Source organism: Sylvia atricapilla, chromosome 1 (genome assembly GCF_009819655.1).
Source record: "Sylvia atricapilla isolate bSylAtr1 chromosome 1, bSylAtr1.pri, whole genome shotgun sequence".
NCBI lineage: Eukaryota > Metazoa > Chordata > Aves > Passeriformes > Sylviidae > Sylvia > Sylvia atricapilla.
This window is the reverse complement of record NC_089140.1, coordinates 36,441,848-36,469,810: the sequence shown is the minus strand read 5'-3', so window position 1 is coordinate 36,469,810 and position 27,963 is coordinate 36,441,848. Positions and strand designations below refer to the sequence as shown.

Genomic DNA, 27,963 nt, shown 5'->3' with positions numbered 1-27,963 from the left:
TGATGTATTTTTTGTTGTTTTCCTTAATGCTGCAGATGCAGCTTAAAGGTGGTACTGTAATCATTCCATCTTGTTCACATGTTTGGTGTTTATTTAATCTGGACTGCAAGAAGAAAAAAAAAATTAATGTATGTAAGTGAAATACAACTAGAATCAGTAGCTTTTAGAAAGCCCTATCTTGATTTCATGAAGGAGTGGTTAAAGTGTGCATTATTCTAAACTGTCTCTTAAAAACAACTTAAGAACATAGCTGATAAGATAAATTCTTAAAAATTCAATCTAAACTCACAACTTTTCAACATTATCATGCATTTGAGTGTACTGGGCATAAGACATGAATCAAGATACATCTGTCAGATTTCTATTTCATTAGAGATTATTTTATATTGCATTTACAATTTTTATTTCATTTGTGTGGGACAAAGAAATCATATGAGGATTCACAAGTCTCTACAAGACTTTGACAGGTTTCACCCAATTTATGAAATTGAAATTTGCAGTGGTCTGTTAATGGTAACTCGCATTTCAGATGCACTCACCTGTTACAATGCACTGAATTTTCCTGTTTCCCAGTTGCTTGAACCATAGCTAACTTATAATGTTAATTCTGAAAAACGCTGAAAGAATATCAGAGAAAGATTGGATAAAAGGAATAAAATGCAAAGGGGAAATCGTTAGGGAGGGAAAGAGAGCAAAATAACTTTTTCATAATGAAAAATGTCTCATATTTTCTAGGTCAAAACTGCTACTATTGCTACAGAGAGGAATGGAAAACCAGAAAACAATTCCATGAACATTAATGCTTCCATTTATGATGAGATTCAGCAGGAAATGAAGAGAGCCAAGGTGTCCCAAGCACTGTTCGCGAAGGTTGCAGCAACCAAAAGCCAGGTAAAACTCCCAGGGCTCAAAGAGCTCCATGTCCTGTGCAAAAATTCCCCCAGCTCAGTTTCTCTCTGAGCTAAAATGGGCAGCTGGGTCAGTGTATCAGCCCAGTACAACAGCTCAGAGCTCCTTGCTAAGTCTGGAGGTAACCTCTGGTTTCCCTGGACCAGACAGGGTAGAGAAGCAGCTTCCTAGGATCTGTCACTCCCATTTCCCCACCAGCCAAACACCTTCCCTCTGTGCCTGTGGGTCTTGGCATGGCTCAGAAGGGATCAGGTTCATCAGTACTTAGCTGGTGTGGATGTGGCAAAAGCTGTGTTCAAGATCTGGGTATTGCTGCCAAATTCATCTCGAGGCTTTGGTGTTTTGCAATTACATGCGCTACAATGAGAAATGCTAGAGTGCTGGTTTTTTGCAAAAAAAATTTAGTCAGACCCAGTGGTAAGACTGTGGATGAGTGGTGGACTGTCAAAAATAACCAAAACCAAAAAAAAAAAAAAAAAAAAAAAAAAACCACCACCAAAACCACAAAACAAAACAAACCCAAAAAAAACCAAATGAAAAACAACAAACAAACAAACAAATTGTACAAGTTACAGCTGAGAAAAAAATTGGCACTTCTGTGGAACAGAGCGTCTTCTTGGTTACCTGCTTGTTTGCATACATGTATGTTGCCTATTCAGTTTTAAGCCTTTGTTTTGTGGTTTCCTATTCTGTTTTCTGTAACTGAAGATTTTCTGTCAAGTTTAGTGGCAAGAGGGAAATCAGCAGACACTTGTTGGGTGTGATTATCATAAATGACATGTCTTCTCAGAAAGATCACTGGAGTATGCAAAAGCATTGATTTAAGTGAGAATGTGCTCAAGAGGTAAAGGAAAAACCTATAGAAAAATGGGAAAGACTGTGGTTATACAAAGGCTTGAAAGAAATTCCAATGGTTGCAATGTTGAATTTTCATATTAGATTAAGTGTTAAATCCACTAAATCACTAGTTCTTTACTTTTCTAAAATTACTTCACAGAAAAATTCAGCATCTTCCAAGGAAAGCTAGTAAATTTCAGTTAGACCAATGTTTCTTGGGCTGTCAGCATTTTAGTGCTGTTTTTTTTTAACAGACTAACTTTTGACTTCTGTGCTGTTCACATTTTGGAGTTCACTTCATTGTACAAAAAGGATGTTGTCTCTTAAGTTATATGGTGTAAGGAGCATTTAAAGGGATATTTTGGAAATGTTGTATCAAAATGATTAAACTCAAGCTGTGGACTGTAAAAATTATAGCTTTATAGGCCACATGCCTGCCTACCCTTCAATCACTGTCAAAGTGATAATTTCAACAATAATATGTTTCTTTTATTGTGGGATTCTAAACACCAAGTGCTGTTTAAACATTAAACTGAATTGTTTATGTTAGTGCTGTACTCAGTGTGTCATACATCAGGCCACTATAATCTCCCATGGAATGTAAAAATTCTGTCATGAATCATGCCTTGTATATCGGAAATTACTGTAATTTTGATTGGAAATTACAGAGCTCTTGAAATGTTTCTAATTATGATAGAATGTTGCAGCAGCTTCCAACCTGTGTGCTCCTCAGATGTCTTTATTTACATGTCAAAACTTGGGGTTGGAGAACTGTCCATTTTTCTGCACCTTCCCCTTTCCACTGCAGTTTTCTGTAAAGCTAAGGTATGAAGCCAGTCTATCAGCCTACATAATTTTGTTCTGATCTGATTTGTGTGATAGTATATTTATTTCAGTGCAAAGCCTTAAAATTTCTAGGTGGGTCAGCTCTTGGGTCAGCTTTTGGGTCTGTAGTTCGAAAAAATGTAATTTGAACTAGAAAGCTGCTTTGCAGAAGCAACCTCCTAGGTATACTAGGATGTGCTGGGTCTTCTCCAACTACCTGACTGCTAGTAACCCAATTAATAATCTTTAAATATGTAGAACTACCAAATATATTAAAGGAGGTACATGTGTTGTAAAAGATTCTTCATAAAAGTTGCTTCATTGGAGCTCTTCAGTGGTACAAGTAAACATTTCATGGGGCAAGAAAGTCTCCCTTGCACAAAAAAGAGGCTTGTTCAAACGTATTCTCTAAGAGAACCTCTCTTGAGAGATTTCTTACTGATATTTCTTTAATTTGGAGATGTTGGTTACATAGTAAGAACTGGAAGTCCTGAGATAACCCAAGTTATAGTGGAAAGTCTGAAGGACACATATTAGAAAATGATGTGTTAACAGTTTTGTTTTTAAAAATCACTAAAATTGAACATTGCTGGTTCTATCTTATTTTGGATATAAAAACTTGATCAATTTCTGAGTGCAGTCTGGAGTTGTGACCTATATGACCTAACGCAGCTCTGCGAGGGGACAAAGGTAGTTGTTTGCTGGAAGGCCTTGCCATGGTTGTTTTTGGTTTTTTGGGTTTTTTTCATAATAAACTGATTTGGGGCAACATTATACTGGATGTTTAAGCAGCCAGCATCTGCAAGATGGCTGGGCTTGCCTGAGCCAGGAGACTGCAGATAATGTTCTGCTGACTAGAGAGCTTTGCACAGAATTGCTATTAAATGATGCGCTACTGGAGTTTCTATTTGGGCAGCGTCAAGGTACAAACCAGGCATCTTCCCTTGTGCTGTGTTAGTGCCTCTGGCAAGAGTGGGACTGGAAATCCTGGGATGATGACTTCATTACAGTGAAAAGTCTGGAGGAAACATATTAGAAAATAATGTGGTGATTAACAGTTTTATTTTTAAATCCTCCTGAGTGATGATCCACCAACCACATGTGGACCTGATGCTCAACAAAGCGGGAGGAGGGCTGGTGCTGGGGTGTGGTGTGGCAGAGGTCATGGGATCAGGCAGAGGTTGCAGGGCTGTTAGAGAGGTCATGTGTTGACTCAGGTGAGGGATGATTTGCCTGCTTGAAGTTTCACAGTGCACTTTGCTGGCAAATTGTTGGCTTTCCTAAAGGAAAGGGCCTATCTGGTACATGGGTTTCAGTGGGTTTGGGGACACAGCTAGGACATTCCTTCAAATGTTGAATTCTTTTCCCATACAGGAATGCATACATTCTGTATACTTTTTAACTTTCTATGTTTTTAAGGATTGATATTGATATATTATCTACAGAATAAATTAAAAATCTGTTAAATTCAAAATACATATACTTAAAAAGTTAATATGATTATACTGAGCAGCTAAGGAAGATAATATAATTCAAATTCCTGGAATACATCATATCTTTGGGGAGTTTTAGAAATTTAATTGGCAAAGCACCTAATGTCCGTGTTTAAAATCTTGTGGTTTTATGGCTGTCTGTCTGATCGGCCTGCTTGGTTTTTTTGTTAGATTATGTTGAAAAGAGAGCTTTGCAAAAATGCACACAAAAGGAAGACAGAAAGGTTTACCAAGTATTTTGTCTCTTCTTGCAGGTTGTTGGATCTTAATGGTAGAGTGGCAATGCCAACAGTATTATTTGCTAAAATTTAATCAACGCACCTGAATAACTCTAAATTAAAAGAATCCACAATAAAATAGTGTGGCACACATTACTTTTACAATCTCATCATATTGGGTTTTTTATTAAATTTATTACCTGGAAGTCTGATTTGAGTAATTATGGAAGCACAGTCTTAATTCTGTTATTTAAAAAAATGAAAAAAAAAAAAAAGTTGATTTGTGTAATGATCATTAAGGTGTTATGGTTCAGTAACTGTGCAGTGGTTGCGATGTTCTCATGTGGGAGCCAGGGATGAGTTTTTCTTGATAGTGACAGATGCTGAAATCTAATTTTATTCCATAAAAACAGATAAACAAGCAAACAAAACCCTCAGACCTAAGAGCCCTGAGAGATAAGGCAGGTAGAAACTTGTAGCATTTCTGTATGTTTGCTATGTTTTGAGAAGTTAGATTTATGTTATGGATTGTCCTGAAAAGCTGTGACTTGCACGTGCTAGTGTGAAGCAGGGGAGAAAGCAATACTTTGCTGAAAATCAGGTTAAATGGCTAAAACTTTCTTAAATTTAGGAAATTACAGATTGCAAAAACTGAAGTAGTATCAAGCTCCCTATCTTTGAGAGTCCCATGCACTACAGTTTAAGGCTGCTAGCCTGCATTATTTACCTAAAGAAGTTCAATCTGTAGTAAAATAAATGGGTGAAATCAATACTCTTCTATAACATCAATCCTGCCAGTGGCACTTTATGGTCCCGTGGGTGCCAAATGCCCTCACTTCTCACCAAATGAAAATGCCTTTATGTGGACGGTGAGACACTTGGTTCTCACAGAATCATCCTTTGATTTTAAAATAAATCTAATGGAGTACTATCCATACCTCCAGAAACCTCATTATCTAATGACATAGAGTTCTGACCTGTTACTTCTGAGCTGTTCTGTTGCCCAGTTTCTTGTCCTTCCATCCCTGTCTTCATTTTGGTTAATAGTAGGTTCACGTACAAAGTCTGGAGGTAAAATCCTGGGTTTCAGACCATGCTAGAGACTCCATCCTGAGCCATCAGGCAAGTATTTTATGCAGTGCGATTGAATTAGAAGTGTTTGACTTTTTGCCTTTGTACACACCCGGAGTGTTTTCCTCCAGGAAGATGTGTGAGATCCGATGGGTAGGCACTAGCACTCGTGAGTAGATGGGAAGGAGTTAAATGGGAAGGGAATGCTAAACATTGGCACTAAAAATGCTTTTGGCATGCAAATACCATGCTTTTCCTGACATAAATATTTTCAGAATAGGCCATTAGAGTTCAGGTATATAAAACCCTGCTTTTACTGGAATATTTTAATGTTGTAGTAAACCTAGAGATTTATAGTGAAAAATTGATGTCTGTTATCTCACTTTTATCTTTTTAACCAGCAGTTTTATAAATGCTATATCTTTGATCTGGCTTTTTCCATCTAGAGACTAAGCTATATACTCTAATAGGAAAGTCATTTTTAAACAGCTTCCACACTGAACAAGCAGGGTATTGTGGATCTGGCACAGAGATGTAACATGCCATTACCACAGATATAGAACAATCTATTCAACTATTTCCAGCTGGAGGAAAAGAAACCTTTTTATCACCAAGAGTAACCCTCTGGTAACAATGTGGTTTTAGGAGGGGATCTTGAAATTAATTCCCAAAGCTGTTCTCCTCGGGACGCTGCACCTCTGGCTGCCCAGAGGGGTGCAACCTGCAGGGCAGGAGGGCGTTCGGTTCCTTTGCCCATCACCCTGCTCTCTCCTGCCTTTGTCTCCCTCAGAGCAGCTGAGTCACTTCCTGGGTTTAAATCTTGGCTTAAAAACCTTCCTCCCCCCCCATCCCCCCCGAACCTCAGTGTACAATGGATTCTCTGTGGAGCAGGAGGGATGCTGCACAGAGAGGACGCGAGGTGGAAACACAATGTACTCTGAGGTCTGCTGTTTCCAGGTCCACCTGGAAATAAATCCCTTGCGCTGGTGTGAAGGCTAGATACAGTAGTTAGAAAACATTAGCTGCAAAAACACACAACAGCATCTATTTTTTATTATTTTTTTAATGTTATTTTCCTCCTCCCTCTTTGCCTGGGGGTGATTGCTCTGGCAGTTGAAGAGGTGCCATGAGCAGCAGGAGTCGGGGTGGGATCGGGTGTCAGCAGGGATGCAAGAGGAAGAGTGTGAACTGAGAGAGCAAGATGGGCTTTTGCATGCAATCAAGAATTGCCCCATAAAGCGGCATGTCATTCAGTGAAACTGTGAAACTTGGCAGATAGAGCTGATTTGTTTCTTTCACAAAATATCAAGTTACAGAGTCATAGTGTGTTCTGTCTTGCCCAGGTCGGAGGAAAATAGATTTTCAGGTTTCTGGTGGGGGGAAAAAAATGAATGTTCCATGTCCTTCCTCTTCCCCACATTCTAGTCTCTTTTGAAACATCTCCTCTCAGAAATAAAGGAAATATTATAAAGGTTATATTATAAGGAAATTTCCTTAGCTTTTTAAAAAAAATTACTACTCAGAAAGAGGGTGGAAAAAATTGAGTTTAGCTGATTCTCTTATCTCTTGATCATGTTAGACCCAAGAAAGGGCTGACACTGATCCTGACTGTATCCCATATTATTGATACGGCTTTGGTGGAGTGGCTTGACTTCAGTGAGCCTTGGGTTCCCCCCTAATAAAGAATAGAAAGCAGCTTCATGAATCAACAAAGATGCACTGAAGAGAAACCACCTGAAAATCTTCAAGGTGGTCCACAACAGCATTCAATTGCCCATGTAAATTTACGTAGAGGAGGAGAAAAAGGCACTAAAATATAAATAAGAAAAGCTACAGAATGGAAAATATTTAATTGGTAAGACCATATTGACCTCTTCAAACAGTTCCTTGGAGCCAGGTAGCCCTTTCAACACATAAGGCAGAGGCTAGATTTGTTGACACAGTGATGAAAAAGTGTGCTTCCTGAGCATGCTTTACACGTGGGGTCACATCGGCTGAGGCTGGAGGTTCCCAGCCAGGCGGGTGGCAGCAGGAGCTGTTCAAATGCTGCCGTTTAAAGGACTGGTAGCAGCTTCAGGAGACTTGAGTGTATCTGAGCCCCGAGGAGAGCTTCCCTGGAGGGATACAATGCACACCTGCCCTGCTCTGGTTGAGAGTTAATGCTTAACGCTCTTGTGCCACAGCCTGTGGCACATCCCTGGGGCGCTGGGAACGCTGAGTGCCTGGCAGGATGCGGCCCGCAGGTGTCCAGGAACAGCAGAGTGGGGGTTTTGGTTGGATGGTTTTTGTCTGGTGGAAAGAGCATAATGAGTGAGAGAAGCTTGGAGGAGTACAAGTTTAAGTCATTAAATGTACAAAATGGAAAAAGAGAGCCAAGAAGAGAAAAGCTCTTTACAAAATATAAAATTATGTTAAGCAGCAAGACGGCACAACATAAGGAATGTTTGGTACATGTTATTGAAACTGAAAAATCAGAGTATGGAATGAATTATAATTTAGCATAATCCATAATTTTACAGTTTTCATTTTGAATTATTTATTCTTATATAATTTTGATTAAGGATAAAACTGGCTGACAAGATCTTAGCATCTCTACATGTCTTAATGTCAAATGAAAAAAACTCCACATTAGAACTTCACCATTTTAAATTTTTTATTTGTGTTTTTTTATATAGCCTCTTTTTATTTTTAAAGCGTATTTTAGCTACACATTGTGTACATGCGATTCCATAACCCATCAGGCTTCAGTGTTGCCTCAGTACCTCTGATTCAGTAAATCAGATCATAGGCAGCATGCTGTCATATAATAAGGTGTCTGATCCTTATTACCAGTTTGTTGATGCACAGACTCCTTCAAATTGACCATTGCAACACATGGTTTCCCCTGAAACTAGCTGTGATAATTAGCGTGGCTCTAATGAGACAGAATGTCACTGATCTTGTGCTGAACTGTCGAGTATCGACGCTACGGATGGGAACTGTCAAAGCTTGCCATCTGTGACAGAGCTTGGCATATTCCATTTGCAAGGTAGAGCATGCTCAATAGACTGTTTTTAAACAAATGGTCCATTTCTTGATTAGGGCTCTGTGTTCTGTTACTGTGGAAGACTTTATATCATAGTTAAACTTTTTGCTTTTTTTTCCCCCTTTTGTTCTGCTGGGGTAAGCTCGTTAGGAAATGAAAACATTACTGGTTCTCATCCAGTCCTTCAGTCTTCTGTTAGACTTTTGGGGAGAAGTGAGGAGGAGAGGATCACATATTTATTCTTCTTCCTTCCCCCAGTTATCTTAATGTATTTCTTCTAGGGCTTGCACTCCCACAATCCTTTTATCTGATTTTTTTGAGTATTAAGGGTTAGGGATGGCATAGTTTTGAAGTATAGTGGAACAAAAATTAAAGTCTCAGGTGACGTGCAGCAGGAGCACGTGCACCTGGGATGAAAGATTGAACTGGTCAGGAGAGTCAGGCACCCAGGCTCCCGGAGCCGGCCCTGCAAAATGCCGTGCAAAAAGTCCAGCGCTGCTTATCATTCCAAAATATGCTTTGTTGCTTTTTATTTCCTCCTTCTCTGGCAGACCACACAGGGCTTGTTCTGAAGAACATTTTCACTAATCTGATCAGGCAGCCAAATACGCCGGGAAAACTGCTTTAATGATCCCACTAATTACCTCAAGTCAATATGAACTGTATTATTAGACTGAGGGAAAATATTCCATTAGGTCTCCCCCTTGGGAGTTTCTCCGCTTTGTGATGTCACCGAAGCCTTCGCCCTCTCGCTTGTAATTAATTTTATTTACACACGCAGGCACGCACAAGGGTCACACCTGCACACCGGAGCTGGCCAGGAGCTAGTGGCACTCAGGCTTAATCAGATCTGTCATAATTACCATTCTGCATGTTTCTGACACACGCTGTGAAATATTTCAATTTAACTGCCGCTACCAGCACAACCAGATGTAGTGTGAGTGTGGCTGCATTGGAAATATTATTCCTCAGGATAAACTCTCTCCTCCTCCTTTTTCCTCCCACCCCCTCTCCCTTTTACAGCTAATGTGGCACAGAAGCTGATGTATCCTGTAAATCTTGAATGCAGTGCTAGATTGATAACAGCAGATTAGACAGTTTAACCACAAACAGCTTGTTCATTTTTCACAAATGAAAACCACATGTGGTGTAACTAAAATTTCAGGCTTTTTTTTTTTTTTTTTCCCTCCTCTTTGGTTGTTGTTTCCTTTTGTGTGTGTGTGTGTGTGTTAAGGTCTGCCTTTAGCTATTAAGGGGTGAAATAAAAGAGTAAACATACAGGGGGAAGAGACACTGCTGTCTTTGGAGATTATTTCTCCCTGACCTTTATTAAAAACCTTCTCTGTTTTGGCAAAGAAATCAGATACCGTACAGGGGTTTGTCACTCACTCTGAGACTTTCTAATCTCTGGAGTTTATGCCCATTTATTAAAGAAGTCATCTTACTGTGCTGGTTTTCAAAATAACATGCCGGCAAACACCTCGCTTTAAGAAGAGCTTCTAACCAAAAAAAATGTAGTTTTCACTGATACCTAAATTTAACAGAAATAAAAATTTCTGCCAAAGTTTTTTACTATGGATTTTGTCTCCTTGCTAACCCTTCCCTGTACCTCTGACTTTGGGGAAAAGATTCTTTAAAAAAAGAATCCTCTAAGTGTTTAAAATTTTTGGTAAATGGAAAATTGATTGGGTTTTTTATTAAAATATTCCAGTATTTCTTTTGAAAACAAATAAGGAAGAATTAAATATTTTCTTATGAAAAACCTTTTTAGGAAGCTAGAAATTTCTGTAAATTGTTTTGCTTTTTTTTTTTTTCCATAAATCCACTTTTTCAGGTAAATTGTTCAGCTTTCCCTAATTAAACAGCCATCAGTACTTGGTAAGGTGCTTTTTTAAATCATCTACTCTTTAGTAGATCACAGTTGGCTAGTTTTCCTACACAGAGAAAAAAAATTATGCTATTTTGATAGAAAGTTTTAATTATAAGACTCTAAAACAATTTTTACAGCAAGGAAAAAAATGTAAGTGTGCAGAATAGAACTGAGCAGATTCTCCGAAAGCAGTTCCAGGTATTGTCAGGCGGGAGGAGTGGTGCAGTGCACTGGATAGAAATTCATCAAATCCAATCTGTAATAAGGCTTCCAGGGGAGGTTTAAAAAAAAAAAAAAAAAGTAGCTTTAGTAAGAGGCTGTTTTACCCATTGGCAGTGATTTGTGATGCAGTGGCAATACTAAATGTGCAGGAGTCAGGGAGCCAAGACTCAGTGTTCAAAGTCAGTCAGAAGAAGGTGGATACGACAGGTTTTGAAAGCCACTGAAGGTGCAGTTTGTAGCAGGAAATTTGGCTATTCAGACAGCCCCCCAGACTGCTGCAGACAAGGTTAAAGACCTGTTCTCATACCGGTTGGCCAGCAGCTACTGACTGCATTACTGACTGCATTACTAGTTCCCCAGAGCTGAGTTGGTCGGTGCAGGTGTGCCATCAGTGTCCCTCACTGCATGGCAGTGCCGTCACTAATGGAGATCCCCCAGGATCCATGCAGGCCCTGAAAAAGTGAAAATCTTTTTCTGGAGCTGCAGCCAAAGCCCTGGAAAGTGCTGTGGCTGCAGATATCACAAAATAAGCCTGAAGTAAGATGAAGAGGAAGACAGAAAGGGCTCATATTGGATGAAGCAATGCTGAAATGAGCTGTCAAGATTCTTGCAAAGATCTGGAAATACAGCACTCATTTCTCCAGAAAGCTATTCAAAAAATGTCATGCAGTTGGGAAGCACTGGATTGCCAAAAGAAGAAAGTATGGCACCCTCTCCCACCTCCTCTGAGTCTTTTATTTTTAGTTTTTCTTTTCTTGGTAGAGGTGTTCTGGTTCCTACACTCCAGATGTGTGAATCAGCTCTTCCCCAGGCAGCACCTGCTGTCTGCCTGACAAGAGGTGCTGTTTCTGGCAGGATGGATTTTCTTAATCTCTCTTCCTGCTTTCTATACCCTCACCTTCTGTTTTGTTTTAATCTCACCACCTTCTCTTATTCCTCTCAGTATGTCTCTTCTCTTAGTTCTCCTTTTACTTTCCTACCCCTTCCTGTCCTTTGAACACCTTCACCACCCACTCTTGCTCCATCTGCCTCTTTGTCCCCTGTCCGCTGCCTGCTGGAATCCCACACCAGGCACATTCCCACACACACCATGATTTGGTACGCATATTCCTTTGAGTGTGGGGCACAGTGTAAGCACTCCATGTCCTTGGCCTTTCCTGGGCTGGTCACCAGCACTGCTGTCTTTGTGGGTGAAGCATCCTTCCTTTCTCTGCGTGGTGACACGGACTTAGGCAGGGGAAAAAAATTACCCATATTCTTGATTTCTCAGGTTGCTTGTGCCTTCTGTGAGCAGATCAGTGATTCAGGAGGCTTTTGAAGATTGAGTATATCAGTGTTTTAACTATAAAAAGGGGAAATAAAAAGGGGGAAAGTTTAAGTGAGCTGCATGAGAGTTAACTAGGGGCATACAAGAAAACAAAGCTGTGGTGGCAGAGGTGAGGAGGCGGCTGAGGAGCTAGCGAGCAGGCTGTGGTTCCCGGCTGTGGGGGAAGCAGGGTACCAAGTAAACAGCACAGAAAACAAAAGCGAGCTCAACCCCTAACTAAACAGGAAATGACAGGGTAGAATTCCCGCTGAAAAACTGAGAGCTGCTAAATATGTAGCTGCAGAGAATAAAAAGGCATCTTGCGCAAACACAGATACACAGTAACGGTCCGAGAAGCAACAAACTCCAATTTGTTAAAGGAGTGACCAGTTGCAAATCAGGTGAAGGGCTGCTGGGCAAAGGCAAGAGTAAGAAATAACAGATGTGTGTTTTCTCCCTTGATGTTTAACTGCGTAATTCAAAACACTTTACACCCTGAAAGAATGTTGCAGGATTTCTAGGTGCAAGGTGAGAAAGGAGATGTTATTTTGTTCCAGATAAATTTTTATTTTGCTGTTCCTAATAATTTCTCATTGCATCCATTTTTTTTATTTTCTTCAAATTTAACCTGTAAGTCAAACTTCAGATTTTTGGTTACACATTAGCCCGAACTGTTGGCATCTGTTGAATAGGCTAGAGCAGGCATGCAGCTAAGTGGGGAAAATTCCAATTTGCAAATATTTATCTAATTTCAAATCTGCCAGATTCTATCTGAAAGCACATTGTTATTCGAGGGGCATCTCACTTTTATTCCTGTGCTGTGTTATGTTCCCTTACTTCAGCATGGAATTTTAGAAGCATATAAATACAGTTTTCAGAATCTTTGTGAAGCAAAGATGTTTGGGCTGAGAAGTCCATAGCAGAATTCCCTGAAATTTTGGACCCCAACTTAGCAAGATTTGCACAACACATCAGCTAATGTCTGTGGGTTTACTCAAGTGACTGGTTATTTTGCTGAGCCTGGTTCTTGGCATCTTTAGTACCTACAGCATGCAAGAGAAAGATCTACTGGTACAGAAACTTTCCATTTTTTGTGTAAGGCCAGTTATTAAAAAAAAAAAAAATAATAGGCTATTAAAGGCTTTTATTAGTCTTTTGATATTTTTTGCTTTAAGGGAGCCAGTTTGCTTCACCTCCAATAAATCATCTGCTACTCCTTTTTTATATAAGGAGAGAGTCTAAAATGATTGATCTTTTTCACCTTAGGAACAGGATGGGAGGGATCAGGGCAGGAAGACGCGTGCTGCTCCATGCAGCTCCTGACTCAAGGGCAGGAGGTCCTGCCGGGGCTGCTGTCTGGAAATACAGCTGGGACTGGGACTCAGCTGGATTGGCACTCTCCTTGGCCACTGAGGAAAATTGTAACACTAAGAACTGCTCTCTAAGAACTTTTCTCTTGTGGCTGTTCTTGACCTCATCCTGACGGAAAGCTACCTGGAAGCATTCTTGTGTTGGTTCCCACCCAGGAGAGAGAAACCTGATCTCTCCAGCTTCTCTTTTGATCCGGCTTTCCTATTGTTTTAAGTTTCTGCCGCAAGCAATTGTGCTCCGAGTAAGGGTATTTTAGCTTTCTGAGGATTTCACTGCCTTTCTTTTTCCATGGGTGAGATACATGCTTCTGGCTGCTCCCTTCTCATTTGCTGGGAGGCATCTAACTCTCACAGGTGTGAATTTTAAAGATTTTTTTTTTTTTTGGTCTGCTTTGAGATAATGAACATTATTAATTTTCTGACTGTTTCTGTAGTTAACAAAATCTAGAGGAAAGTCAGAGAAAAGTTTCTTTTCAATTTCCTTAAGACTCCCCTCACCTTTGGCATTATCAGGGCATTAAGTGTTCTTCACAATGAAACTGAGAGCCACAGAATCCAGCTTAACTGCAAGAGAAAAGACATTTTCTCAGAATATTTAAATGTCTAATTCAAATCTATATGAAAGCTTTTAGTTAGGCTGTGAAAATTTGGAGGGATGTCTGAGAATGGATTTGAGCCGTGTATGTTTTGGAATGATGTCACTTGTTGGAATATCTTGTCAGCTGAACTGCATTTACAATGAAGTCCAAATATCTGAGCCTGTGATTCCTCAATGTGTGGTAGATCTTCCCCTGATCCAAAATGAATTCTGGAAAGAAAAAAATATGTGAGAAGAAGCCATGAAATTAAATTGCTCCATCTGGGAAATTATAATATTTTTTTTTCAATATATAACAACATGACGGGTAAACATATAAGTAATTGCAAAAGTGACACTTTGGCCCAATGGCTCTCTTACTGGAGGTCTTTTCCCCCAAAGCAAATGTTAAATCTCTTTAAGCAATGTAATAATAAACATTTGCTGTTCACTGTAAATTGGTAGTAGTAAAAAAGATCTTTAAAATTGCCAGGCTCTTTCTATTAAAGACACTAACTAAACTGCAGATATAGCTGCCATACAAAATTGATTGCATGTTTAAGAATAAATAAATGTGGGCTGTTAAGGGTCGTGGTTGAATTTAGGGTTGTATTTACTTTCAAGGGACACATTGATATTGCAGTGAAATCAGTGCTTCTTTCTGCTTAAATAAAAGATAAAGGGTTATATACTATCAGTCACCCTCTGTGAAACCCACTGACCCATTTTATATGACTGTACTATAAAAAGTAATGTACCAGACTAAGACTGCTTATTTAATAATTAGCAGGTGGATTTTCTTTCTTTCTTTCTTTTTTTTTTTTTTTTGTTTTGTTTTGTTGTTTTTTTTTTTTGTTAAGTCAATTTTTTCAGATGTTCTCTCACAGTTACAATACCAATTGAATCAAGTGTGAAAGACTAAGGATCTGGAGTAGAGGAAGGCAGGGTAAAGCTTCACCCATTATTTTTGCCATTTATGACTTTTTTCTCTTTTTTGCATGTGAATGTAGTTGCATTTTATATAAGAGTTTCAAAGGTATATACATTGTGGTTTTGATGAGGGTTTGTGCCTATCTGTCATTGCTAGGTAATTGAAAGCAATGATACATTTGAACAGGGGAAAGAAAAGGTGAAGGAAGCTCACAGTAGGGAAACCAAGCTTGGAAGAAGCCCTTCATTTAGATTATTGAATTTCCTCTCTACTCAACTAAAAAGTAATGATACTAATGTTTTCAGTCAGGTTTAGAGTTACGGGTTAGGATTTTTTTGTCCATGAGCTGGTGGTGTCTGCAGTGCTCGTACACAGGGGACACACAAACCAGTTTTGATACAGCCTCAGACCTTAATCTAGCTAGTTTTTTGCAAGCACTAGCTTTTGGCCACTCACCATGGCTCTGTGTAAAAACAGAGGTGTGGTAGGACAGACAAGGCTGTGGGAGCAGCATAACAGCTCTCCACATAATTTGCTTCTGTACTTGTTGGATACTTGTCATTGAATTTTAGGGGTTGCTTTAGCACGTTTCCCCTTTCCTTTTTATTTGTTTGGATGTTTACAAGAATAGAAATATATATTTAACTTTGAAATGCTGCAGCTAGGGAGAGGAAAAGGCAGAGGGATGAAGAGACATAAGAAATCCTTTTCCCCTAAAATATCACTGAAAATTTGTGTGCCACTGCTAGGTATTTTGTCATTTGTTTTTCACCACACAGATGAAAGGTGGAGGTACCATGCAGACAGATGATGTAGTTGAATAATAGGTTGGATGAGAAAGTTAAGTCATGGAATAATCTGAGTATTCTTCAAAGGAAGCTTTTTTTCTGCCAGTGAAGTTTACCTTTCTTCTGAAAAGCTCTATGAGGTTGTGGGGTTTTCAGTTTCAAATCTCATCTATGATGATGGTAGATACAGATTTACTTAAAATCCACATCTGGCTTCCCTTTTCAACATTCTTGTAATGGAAGCCAGTAAAATAGATGAACCAGGAATATCTGAAGATAAAGGACAGATTCAAGTTTCAAACTTTCTGTGATTTAGGACAATGCTCAAAGGCAAAGCCTGAAATTTAAGGCTGATTAGTGTAAATAAAATACTAATGCAACCATTGTTCTGGAGACATTTATTATCACTTTAGGCCACATATAAAGAGGAGAATTCATATTACGATATCTCTACTCATCTTCTGGAACCAGCTGAAAATGAGCTTTTGCTTCCTAAGTTCAAGATGCGCAATTTTCTTAGAAAAATAGGGAAATCCCAAAGTATTGAATATTCATTGCAGTTTTTAAAATTAGTCAAAACTATAGTCAAAACAGAAGGAAGTCAGTGCTTAAAATTTCCTGAAAACATAAGCTAAAATGAACTCTGACAAATGTTTTGGTCAGTATCAAAAATTGCTATTTCTGGTAGATTATTAGTTTTCCCAGATTTTTTATAAAAATACCCTGTGACCTTCCTTTTAATAGACTTCAGTTCTTCTGTGAAGCATTTAGGTCTATTGAGCTTTGCTCTGGAGCTAGCCAGGACACTTTATGTATTTTAGGAAAGATAAATCTTCAGTCAGAACAAATTTTCCTGCAGCAGGAAATTCCAGAATAACATCTAAGGGTAAAAAGGACTGCTCCTGTCATCTAGGCTTGTTCCCGCATCTGAACCCACAGGTATTTCATACAAAAAAAAAGTCAGATTTAAGGGGTCTTAGCATGAAAATGAATTTTGAATTAAATGCTCTGTTCTTAGCCTGCAGTGGGTGTTCCCTGTTTTCCCTGTTCTGTTTTTTCAGATAATAGAAATGTAACACAAACAACATTTCCCAGAGAAATTAAAGCAGTGTCCATTGTTACTTATTGGTCATATTTGTTTGTGCTGAAGTGACATTTGCTAATTTTTGCTTCTCAATGCCATATGCATGAGTTTACTGATTCAGAACTTCCTGAATTTTTGATCCTGTTCAACACTGTGAGAAATCTCAGTTGAAGGGTTTAATGCATTTTTCAGTCAATGTGTAGGGGAAATTTGGCCTTATCAATTTAAATGCTGGAGATCCTTTCATTGCATTATGGAAGAATCTTCTCTAAGCAGAGATTATTCTTAAGAACTTCATAACATTTAAAGGTTAATATGTTAGGTAAAGAACAATATCTTAAGACAAACATTTTTATTACAGGACATGAAGGGATAGTTCTGATTAAATTACACGATTATTTGAATGGGAAAGAAGACAAAGTGCATCATTTCTTGCCCTCAACTTTAATGCCTTTAATCAAATAATGACCTTCTGGAAATAGTTAATTTTAAGCATTTGGAAAGATCAATACCACTTTGCCACCAAAAAATGGCCCAGATGATGAAATTTGATGTATTTAAAGTACCATTTCACCCTTTTAACCTAGTAAATAATTTAAAATGCTTTCAGTACTCCTTTGCTACCATTATGTATCTCGCTCAAAGTATTATGACTTTTCCAAAAGCAACCTTTGTGTGCAATGTGCAGCTCACAAGTTTAATACTTAAGACTAATACTATATGCATATATGGTAGTGGTTGTATTGGCCCTTTTTCTTCCCGTGCATATGTGGGATCTGTTGTGTAAAGAAATAGAGGTATCTAAGATGAGTGCAGCCCTTTGAACAATAATGAGATTGTAAAGCAAGTTGGATGGCTTTTGAAGGGGAAAAAGTCAATATTTAAAGTTTAGTCCATGCATTCTTTTCCTTTGTTTTGTCTATAAGCTTTCCTGTTAAAGGTGAAGGATTTGGATTGCTCAGAAAATTAAGAGTCCATTTTACCAAGTGTAATTTCATATCTGCGTTCTATAAACTGGAGTGCCTTCAGCATTGTAAATAATAAAAAATTGCCCTCTATTAGCATGTTTGTGGGCAGATTAAAAACAGTCTTCATTAGCATAAGTAACACTTACAGATTCTTTTAAAAGTAGAAAATTATTTGTTGAATGATAAATTGCTAGCTTTCTAGTTAGTTGCTGAAAATGTGCTCATTCAAAATGCCTACTTTAGTCTACAATACTCTTTTTTTTTTTAGTTAGAAGTACTCTTTAATGGATTATGTACTTAGTCTTTGTTCAGGGTAGATGCTGAAATGCAATTCACACTTTCTGCTAAAATGTTTGTATCAAATACCTCCCTATTTAGATTGATTTCTTTTAACACCATATATTTTTATTATGCTATATGCCCGAGAGAATGATACAAAATAATCTTAAATATACTCTTAACAAAAAAAACCTGGGCATGTCTTAGCATTGATACTCTAAAACGTTTTCCCTTCTTAGATTTAAGCTACAGCCTTTCTAAAAAATGCTGAAGTCGTTGTTATTCTGTAAGAAATATTCATCATTTGGCAAATTATTATCACTGTCACAAATCGACCAAGCAAGTTCAATTGCTTCACCTTGTAGCCTTCTCAGACTAGATGTGTATGTTGCTGATTTGGAAAGCTTTGGCCAGAGAACATTTTTCCTGATTGTAATGTTATCCTCTTTGATGTAATTAGTGTAGGTATTTACACCTTTGGTGCAGATTTTTTTTTCCTTTCACTAAAAAAGTATGGAAGAATATTTCATTAGAAACTCTGTGTGAAAGAGCAGAAGATTTTATTTAAGCACAGCAGAGGTCTAACTGTGTCAAGAATAGAATTTAGATATATAAAGAAAATGCATAGATGCTTTCTTTAAAATAAGCATGCTCATGGGTATTGCAGAGCCCAAGTTTTGGCAGTTATCCTCTTTGCGCTTTTCCTGCAATAGTTTGGCAGTTCAGCTTTCACAGGTTTTTTTCCTCTAATGTCTTGTGTTTCTTTACTAAATCCCTATCAGAAAACCAGACCGAAGACTCTTATTTATTTTAAATATCTTAGGTTTAGCATCTTTTTTTTTTTTTTCACCATTTTCTTGCTTACTGTAGCAAGACCTTTGCAGATGGTACTTGGTTACTTGAAAGTGCATAACAGTATTTTCTTTGTAGCAGATGGATTTAAGACTTTTAGTTCCCAATAAATGTAGGTTTACAATACATAACTTTACAGGATTTGTGTTGTATATAACAGGTTTGAACATATTATCTCAGAATTCATCTGCATGGCATTTTCAGCTTATCCAGGGCCCATGCCAGTATTTTAAGTAATAGGGAGAGCATAGTGATTGATAGCAGCTAAAGGCGTGATTTTGAATAGAAACAAAGGTTTTAGAACAGAAGGTGTCAAATTAAACTTTGTCAGTTTGAAAAGTAGTAACATCCTGAAAGTTCTCCAAACATATTTACATGTGGCTAATGTTTATATTTTGCTTTGTACTCTCTTTATATTCAGTGTAATGTTGCCTGGCAAATTTACTCTGTTTTAAAATCAAGGTTGTTCCCAATGTCATTTCTGAGTTTTGGGGGGTTTGCCTGTCTGCATAAATGTATCAACTTCATTATTTTAATGCTGTTTTCTTAACAATATACTCTATATGCTGTATAAACCAGTTGTGATCTAATCTGATTTATAAATATTTCCTTATTGTTTTGTGGTCATTTCCACTTTCTGTAAAACTAAAAAGGCAAGAAAAAAGGAATCTAGGCAGAAATTGCTCTAGACTTAAAAAAGCAGAAAGGAGAAAAAACAGCCATGTTACATTCACTTGTAAATTCAGCTGCATTCTCTGCAGCACTTCATACTTCTTTAGACCAAATGGAAACAAAGTTTATAATTTTTTACAGAATTTAGAATTAACCATTAGAAAAGGTCATGGATGATTATTTTTTCTAAATTTTGTAAAAAGATTTCATACTTTCTCAAGTAGGGAAGTTTTATGAATGAGATTTATTTCACTTGCAGAATTCTGAACTGGAAACTAAATTAAATACTTCTTTTCTTTGTCTGTTTGTTTGTTTGTCTTGAACCAAAAGAAAGTATATTGGTATAAAGTTCTCATTCTATTAACAAAGTAAGCCCCTACAGCCTCTCTTGCTGTCCATCCAATATCTCTTCTGAGAACATTGATGAGATCAACTTTCATAAATATGTACAGAAATAAACCATGAAGACCAAAATATGGTTTCTATAATAATTTCTATAATAATTTCTAAAATAATTCAGTTGTTTGTTTCCATGTTTTCCTTCAAATGTTTCATTGGAGTGTTTCTACTTCTTTAAATATATGCCAAGTAGAATAGAGACGTTTTGGTAGAAGGGTAATCTTTTCTGTGTACCCTGGCAGAAGTATCTGTCTTCATTATCTCAAAATCCCTGAAAGGCTAGCAGAGACATGTTTCAGGTTACAATTCATCAAATAATTTTCAATAAGGAATTAGAAGTATTATTTCAGTGCAAAAATTGAGAGAAAACTACTGAAAATAAGTTAGCTATCAGTAGTTAATAAAAATAAGATCTTACCTAGTAAATACAGAAACAGAAAAGTCAGTAAGGACAGAAGGTATTTCTTAACAAAAACTGTTTTGAAATATATTTAATCAACAGAAAATGTCATTGCCTAGCAATTATTTTTTCTACTGGATATTTTTTAGTTATAAAGGGCTTCTACTGCATTTTTAAGAAAAAACAAACCCTGTGATTCCCATGGTCAGCAGACAAAACATGTGCAGCTTCTAAATATATGGTGCAACTTTTTTTCCAGCTGCATGTATGCCTTGGAGAGGTGTCATGGGTGGAGACAGGTTGTCTTGTCTTTTTTTTTTTTCTACTTGCACCAAACTGTCATGATAGACAGCTCTGCTCTTTGTTTCACCACTATTAGAAAGAAAGCAAACAGTTTCAGTGTGAAGCAGTGCAGATTCCAGACAACCAAAGGACAATTTTTACAATTTGGCATGGGATGGTTTGTGGCCTTGGGATTCTTCAATTAAGAATTTTGTAGCTGCTTTTCAGTTAAAAGATCTAGATGGGTTTCTCTTCATCATCTTCTCTCCTCCGTCCCCAACAAGCTACCTCTGCTTTCTGAGTGCACCACTTTTAACTTACTGCAATAAATGAATACTACTGTTGAGCGTAATCCAGCACTCAGTTTCCCTGTGGATGCAAGGTGAGCAGAGAGCCAAGACCAACATGTTGTTTTTTTTAGGGGCAGGGAGAGCTCACCCTGCTAATATATTCCAGTGAGATTCCAGAGACCCTTGCTACTGTTTTGAAAACATGGCACACAGTTCCAGCCAGGACAGGCTGAATGTGGTGTGCTGCATGTGAAGGCATTTGGCCGCATTTCCGAGTCATCTTGCGAAACCCTGGGGCAATACCCAGCATCCCCACTTAAATGCATGATCAAGGAATGGAGGGTGCTCCATCCCTAGGGCATAGGGGAACCCTTCTGCTGCTCCTGCTCTCCCCTGTCTCTGTTCCCTCCCTAGCACACCTCATGAGCACCTGGCAGATTTGGGCCCCATTTGCATTTTTGCTTTTTCAGCTCTGCTACCACCATCTCTATAACATTTGTCATTTTGATAGTTTCTTGGGGGCTTTTTCTTCTCTGTCATTTGTTCAGTTTTCCGCTTATATCCAAGCAAATATACTTCAAATTTTTTATACGCGCCTCACTAAATATTTTCATACATAATATGAATGCACTAACATTATTTGTTTACTTTTACTCTTCCTGTTGCAGCAGTATTTTATGCTGCATTTATTAAATATTTATATTAGCATATATGTATGTATAAGCATTTATATTTATTAACTATTAGCTAAAGATATTAGTATCTTCAAAAAAAATACATATCTATATCACATCTATGTGTCTATTATATCTGTTAGTAAACCAGTCTGGATAAACCATTAATCCACTACCGGTACATATAAAAAGGATCTAAAAGCTTCTGTGCATTTATACTATTTGTTGATTCAATAAAATGTCACATTATCTTTCCTACAGCACAAAGAAATAAAACTGCCTGGACGTATTTTTGAAAACAGATCCTTGAAGCTAAAATAAAGGAAATATGCATGTTTTATACATGTAATATTTTGTTCCTAAATTTTAATATATTAGAAAATTTCTGCTGATGCACACTGTCCTAGCTAGAGGGTTTACATTCCTCTTTTAGAACTACCAGTGCACAGTTAAGAAAAAAGTCCTCAATTAAATTTTAAGATGTAAGGAAACATTAAATTTTCGTGATGAACTCATATATCTCTTTCAGAAGCAAATTAGCAACTGCTTCAGTTCTTGCAGGGGATTCTGTAGCTGACTTCATATTATGTATCCCAAAGAATCTTAGGCACCTTGCTGTCCTTGATGTAGAAGTGTGTAAAGGGTGTACCAGAAGCAAGAGCACATCTTCCTTCCTCCCAACCCCTAATAATCCTGCATGTAAAACTGAGAGAATGTTTTTTTTTCTGAGTCTGTGAAGACAATCTAGCAACAGGTATGTAACACTTGAAGTTCACCTGCAGAGAAACCTCTTCTTGTAGCTGAAATTAAAAAGTTATTTCTTGACTGGATCTAGTCATAGGACTCCTGTCTTTTGAAAGGATATTAGGGAGTTCCTCTGCTGCTGTGATTTACATTAGGCAGCCCTACAGTCAAACCAACAAACAGCAGTGCTGTGGTGTGAGACCAAGGGGAAGGTGCTTTCCAAAATGCCTATGCTTGGTAAGTGTCTGTGAAATGGCTGGGCAGCCTCTCAGTGTACTGGTGTTTGCTTTAAACTCTGCCTGAGCAGTTGAAAGCCCTTTTGATCAGGTGAGAGCATGAAAGAATGCAGCACCTCTAAAGCACTCATTTCACCCTCATTTTGCCCCTTGCAGTGTGACAAAAAAACCCCTAATGTTCTGCTGGTTTTATCTTCAAGGGGTGGCTCTGTGAGCTGTTACGTTGGAAAGAAGATCCGTCACCAGAGAACAGGACCCTCTGGGAGAATCTCTCCATGATCCGAAGGTTCCTCAGTCTTCCTCAGCCTGAACGCGATGCCATTTATGAACAAGAAAGCAATGCAGTTCATCACCATGGTGACAGGCCTTCCCACATTATCCATGTGCCAGCAGAACAGATTCAGGTTAGTTTACCTTGGCCAATCCCGCAGAGCGCTAAGTAAATAAAGCTTTAAACAGAGCAAAGGAAATTAGTGTTTCTTCCCTCCCGGTCAGGCTAAACGCAGGTCTCCCGGTGCAAGATAAGAGTGCGCTGCCCTCCACCACCGCAGTTCAAAGGAGGCCGTGCGACCACCCACCGTTCGTGTTTCGGTTCGCTGGGCGTTTGCGGACGCGTGTGGTGGTAGCACAGAGGCAGCTGTGTGCAGGGCAGGGCGAGCCCCGTGCTGGCTGTGCCTGGCTGGACAGGCACCAGGGCCAACAGGCAGGGGCGTGTGGCACCCGTGTCAAGGTCTTCCCAACGGAGCAGGACAACTTTGTTCTGCTGCTGTTCGAAAACTAAGCAAAAACCCTCAGTGGCTGCTCATCCTGGGTAGGAGTGAAGGGAAGGGGATTCCTCATCCCACTTTAACCCCAGCTGAGGCTGGGGTGAGTCAATATTTGTTTGTTTTTCCTTCAGAGCCCCTCTCCCACCACCCTTGGGAAAGGAGAGCATAGAGGCGCTTTCCTACCAGGCCTGCTGACCACTGGACCTTGGCTGGGTGCTGCTCCGCAGGTGAGCCGGCACAAGGGCCCCATGTCAGGGACCGAGAGGAGGGGATGCAAGACCCACACCATGAGGCTTGAAAAAGCTGCCCTCTGCTTCAGGATAGCCCCAGCAGGGCCTCCTCCAGGAGCTGCACGCACCCTTTTTTGCTGGCACAGGCACTGCCAGCCAGGAGTGGAGCTGGCTGTTGTGCTAAGCTGTGTAACTCAGGATGTCAGTGGGGACTGCTGTCTCTCTGAGCTGGGGACTCTTTAATCGCTTCTCACAAAAGGCCTGAGGTTAGCCTTGTAACTGCTCCTTCTTAAAGGGCAGATATTACCCCATGCTTTCCCAACCTCAGCTGAGACCCTGTGTATCACTTGTATTACCTATACAGAAAAATATTTACAAAGCTAGGAAGGATAGAGTTATCTCGCAGCCAGAAACAACACGAGTGTATATTAAAGATAAAGCAAACTGAGTAAGACAATCCCTTAGGATATCAAGTACTAAAATAATTGTGAAAGCCTGGAAACTTGCTGTTTGATTTAGCAAAAAAAGAGAGAGAAAGATCTATATTAAGTAATAAAACAGCACTTGTTTGAAAATGTACATTGTTTTTAATAAAATCGCTTCTTAAGGGGATAAAAGGAGAAGCTTATGCACAGTATAAACATTCAACCACTATGCCACTTACTTAGATTTTCTTGCCTTGTTGATAAAAGTTGTGTGTTTGATCTCATAAATATTATTCACATAAGCAATTGCATTGTAATCTCTTAATATGACTTGTAAGAGTAAGGATTGGGAGATTGAGCCTGAGTTTTGTCTCCACTCTTCTACATGGCAATTGTTGTAGATGCATAAATATGTAGACACAAGGTTTCAAACTGTGTATACAAAGCCTTCAGTCTTGTAAGAATTTAACGTGCTGGGAATAGTCTTGAATCTCTTCGGGACTGGACCCTTGAATGGAACTGCTCACAGACCATAAAACATGAAAGGACCTGAACAGGGATGAGGAAGGAGCCCTAATTCCAGGGCATTTGTGTCAGATCTTAAAATATGAAGATCACTTGAAGCAGTGGCTTCTAAGCTGTTTGTGGAGGTCTGTGTGAAGTCTCCACAACCACAAGAGTCCCTATGAAGTGGACAGAATTATAATCCCTCCAATATTTATACCATTTGTGCAGCATTTTGTGCCTTTTTGGGTCGCAAAGATCTGCCACAAGAAGCCTGGAAACCACTACCAAAACACAAAAAATTGTTGAAGGGAGACTTTCAAAGGGAAATAAAATGCAGTGATAGCAACTGCTTGTTTTGCTGTGGTTGTTTTTTAATAAGGACTGGTGGTTTGTACTATACTTCAAGAAATTTGCTGATCCAAAATATCTTACTAACCAGTGCTTCCTGTGCTGTGCAGCAAAAGAATTGTCAACACAAACAGTAGCTGATAAATTTACTTTTGATTTTAAACATGATCTTATAGTGTACTGTACTCTGGTGGTAGATGAGAAAAACATTTCTGTCCCTAGGGCCCAGTGCCTCACCTTTTAAGAATGTTTCTGAATCCATGCTTGCAAAACTTCGTTTTAAACTCTTGTTAATTATTTACATCATGATTTGCTTTATCTTATTCTTCTGATGTGCATATTGGCTCATTTTTTATTGCCTGAGTTTTTGGAATGCAGCATGTTCCCTTCTAATAATAATAGTGCTACTTATTTAGAGCTTTGCATCTTAGTACTTTATAAATATTAACTAAGTAATCCCCAGCACAAACACAGAGGCAGGTAAATAGGTCTGTTCCCTCTTTATTTCTTGGGATATGGGCAGCACAGGCCTGCTCAGAGACCACAGGCAAAAGAGGTCAGATCCAGTAGGGGAAATACAGATTTCCTACCTCCAGATCCCTTTGTCCTTGCCGAGGCTGGGTTTGGCAGCGTCACGTTAGGCGCTTCCAGCCAGCACATTCTGTCATAATGTTTGCAAGTTTGACGAGACTTCAGTGCATGCTGAGGTCAGATCAGTAGTGAGATATTTCTGTACTTAAAGAGCTAAAATGCTTTCCTTTCCCCTGACTCCTCAGCCCCTTCATCTAGCTATTGCTAGAGATTTGCAGTCCTTGTTTTTGGGCAGCAGCTGCCGTTGCTGGCAGAGCTCCGGCATGTTTGCCCTCATCTGGCACTTTTCTCACTTTGCCCTTGCTACAGTTCTGGCTAAGCTGGTCAAGTTAATCCTATACTATGTCACCTACTTAGCATTTTGTCTTGTCTGCACTTGACTCATGGGGCATGTTCATTAAAATTTGTCAGCTAAACCGCCCCAATGTTGTATCATCAGTGCTTTTGGTCCGGCAAACCTACGGTGTTCTTTTTGTTGTTTCTTTTTTTCCCTTCCTTTTTGTTCTTTAAACTTACTAAGCCTTTGTTTGTAGCTCTGCAATTTCTTCCCCCCGCTCCCTCCCCTGGATTTTCTCAGTAACAAGATATGAGCAAGAATACATGTACAAAAAAATGCTGTTCTTTGTTTTGCAGCAGCAGCAGCAGCAACAGCAACAACAGCAGCAGCAACAGCAACAACAACCAGGTCCCAGACTACCCCCAAGGCAACCGACAGTAGCATCACCAGCTGAATCTGAGGATGAAAATCGTCAGAAACCCCGACCGCGAACGAAGATTTCTGTTGAGGCCCTAGGGATCCTACAGAGTTTCATACAAGATGTAGGCCTGTATCCAGATGAAGAAGCAATCCAGACTCTCTCCGCTCAGCTTGACCTGCCCAAGTACACCATTATCAAGTTCTTTCAGAACCAGCGATATTATCTCAAGCACCATGGGAAGCTGAAGGACAATTCTGGTTTGGAGGTGGATGTTGCAGAATACAAGGAAGAAGAGCTGCTCAAGGATTTAGAAGACAGCATCCAAGACAAAAATGCAAACACGCTTTTTTCAGTTAAACTAGAAGAAGAGTTATCAGTAGAAGGGAACACAGAGATTAATGCTGAATTGAAAGACTGATCTAAAAGTATTATTTTCTTTCAACAGTGCCGCTGGTATTTACTAATGAAATGAAAATTCCATCTTGCGTTCTGTCAAAAACCCTTATTATTCATTGTTTGGCCAATGAATCTTCCAAACCTTGCACAAAAGTTGAAAAAAAGGATAATGCAGACTGCACTAGATGTTTTACTCTGTTTTACAAACTGCTTCGCAGCAACAGATGAAGCGTTGAGGATTGTTTGATATTAATTTGTGTTCACTGGATACACTGTGAGTGTACCCAATAAGCATGATACCAGTGATTTTGATTCTGGAGCCTTCAGATGAGCATTACAACTTTTGTGATTTACTGTTTTTTCGTTTCTGTTTTGTTCTTGTTTTTTAATTATTACTGTAGCACTCCACACTTGATCTTTGAAAAATCACATTTATTTAAAAAAATAAAATAAAAAGAGTTTGTTACTCTTGTTCTATTGTATGTTACAAAAGAACTATAGACTGTGGAATGCAGTTTAAAGATAACATATGCCAACAAATGCCTTGTATTATATGGCACTGCCGTAATTCAGATTTGTTTTCTTTTGGAAATAAAGGTCACTGTATTTTTTTTTTCCATTCTCATTGTTACATGGTTTTAGAGAAAATGAAAAAGAAAATGTGAAACACAATTTAGTCCTCATTATTTATTTGTAGATCCTGCAGCATCATGTTGTAATTAATTTTTTTGGAAGTTTCCGTTAAATGTAATATTGCTTCTCTTGTTACCATACTGATTTTTTTTTTCTATTTATAAATGTATTTTGATGGGCAGTAAAACAAAGTGTCTTAAAAGTTTTAAATAGAGAAAATGTGCTTTACACAGTTGCCTATAAAAAGTGCTCTATGTTATCCAAGCAATTCATACTATAAGCTTCACTCTTATTGTTGTATGCAATTTTTACTATCATGCAAATAAGCTTAGGTAAATAAAACTAATAGATCACCTTAGAAACTTATGCAATTAATGTGAAAATAATTGATGTTTGCAATGTGTCTTCCTTTGGTTTACAATCAATTTTAAAGCTACAGCTGTATAAATTTTCTGTATAAAGGTGTATTTCTTTTTTATGAGTTTATTGCTATGAAAACACCAGTTATTTTGTTACAGCTGGCTGTTTTTATAAGTGTATCACAATTTTCTTTATGCAGAAATGTTCTGACTAGGAGTGGTTATTGACTGTAACTACACAATTAAAATTGTTTGTATGGTATGATATGGCAGGGTTTGTCTGCGTATGTGTGTATCTGGGAGGAATAACTTGTTCTTAGTGCACATCATACCTTCTTGCCACCACTTTGTTCTCCTTTAAAATCACAGGCAGATTTTTTAATGACCTTCTTAAAATTTGAATTTAGATAACATACTTCAAAAAGAAACACAGTTTGGTTATGAAAATCATAACCTGTCTTTTCTTGGTTTAAAAACTTGCCTGCCCAACAGAGATAGCAGGATATTATTGAGTCAGAAGGCTATCAGGCATAAACATATTTACAGTTCCTGGCAGTAATGCACTTATAATGGATACAGCTGGTTTTATTTTACACTAGAATTATGCTAACACTGTTCCTTGCACTAATGTATAAACATTAAAAAAAACATTAATAGTCATAAAATAAATAGGAAAGATGGGCTTTG

At 38.5% G+C, this 27,963-nt stretch overlaps 1 protein-coding gene across 4 annotated transcripts in view; it reads left to right on the top strand.

The window, feature by feature from the left end:
- The window catches only part of SATB1 (SATB homeobox 1), a 92,451-nt gene extending 64,908 nt beyond the window's left edge, over window positions 1-27,543 (top strand). For 3 of the 4 annotated variants that reach the window (XM_066319672.1, XM_066319657.1, XM_066319663.1), the window contains 4 exons: window positions 736-891; window positions 22,523-22,726; window positions 23,221-23,316; window positions 25,824-27,543. In XM_066319672.1, coding sequence (XP_066175769.1) covers window positions 736-891; window positions 22,523-22,726; window positions 23,221-23,316; window positions 25,824-26,306 — 939 coding nt within the window. In that variant the 3' untranslated portion in view covers window positions 26,307-27,543. The remainder of the gene's footprint in view (window positions 1-735; window positions 892-22,522; window positions 22,727-23,220; window positions 23,317-25,823) is intronic. The other variant, XM_066319680.1, reaches the window with a different exon arrangement.
- Window positions 27,544-27,963: the final 420 nt, after the last annotated feature.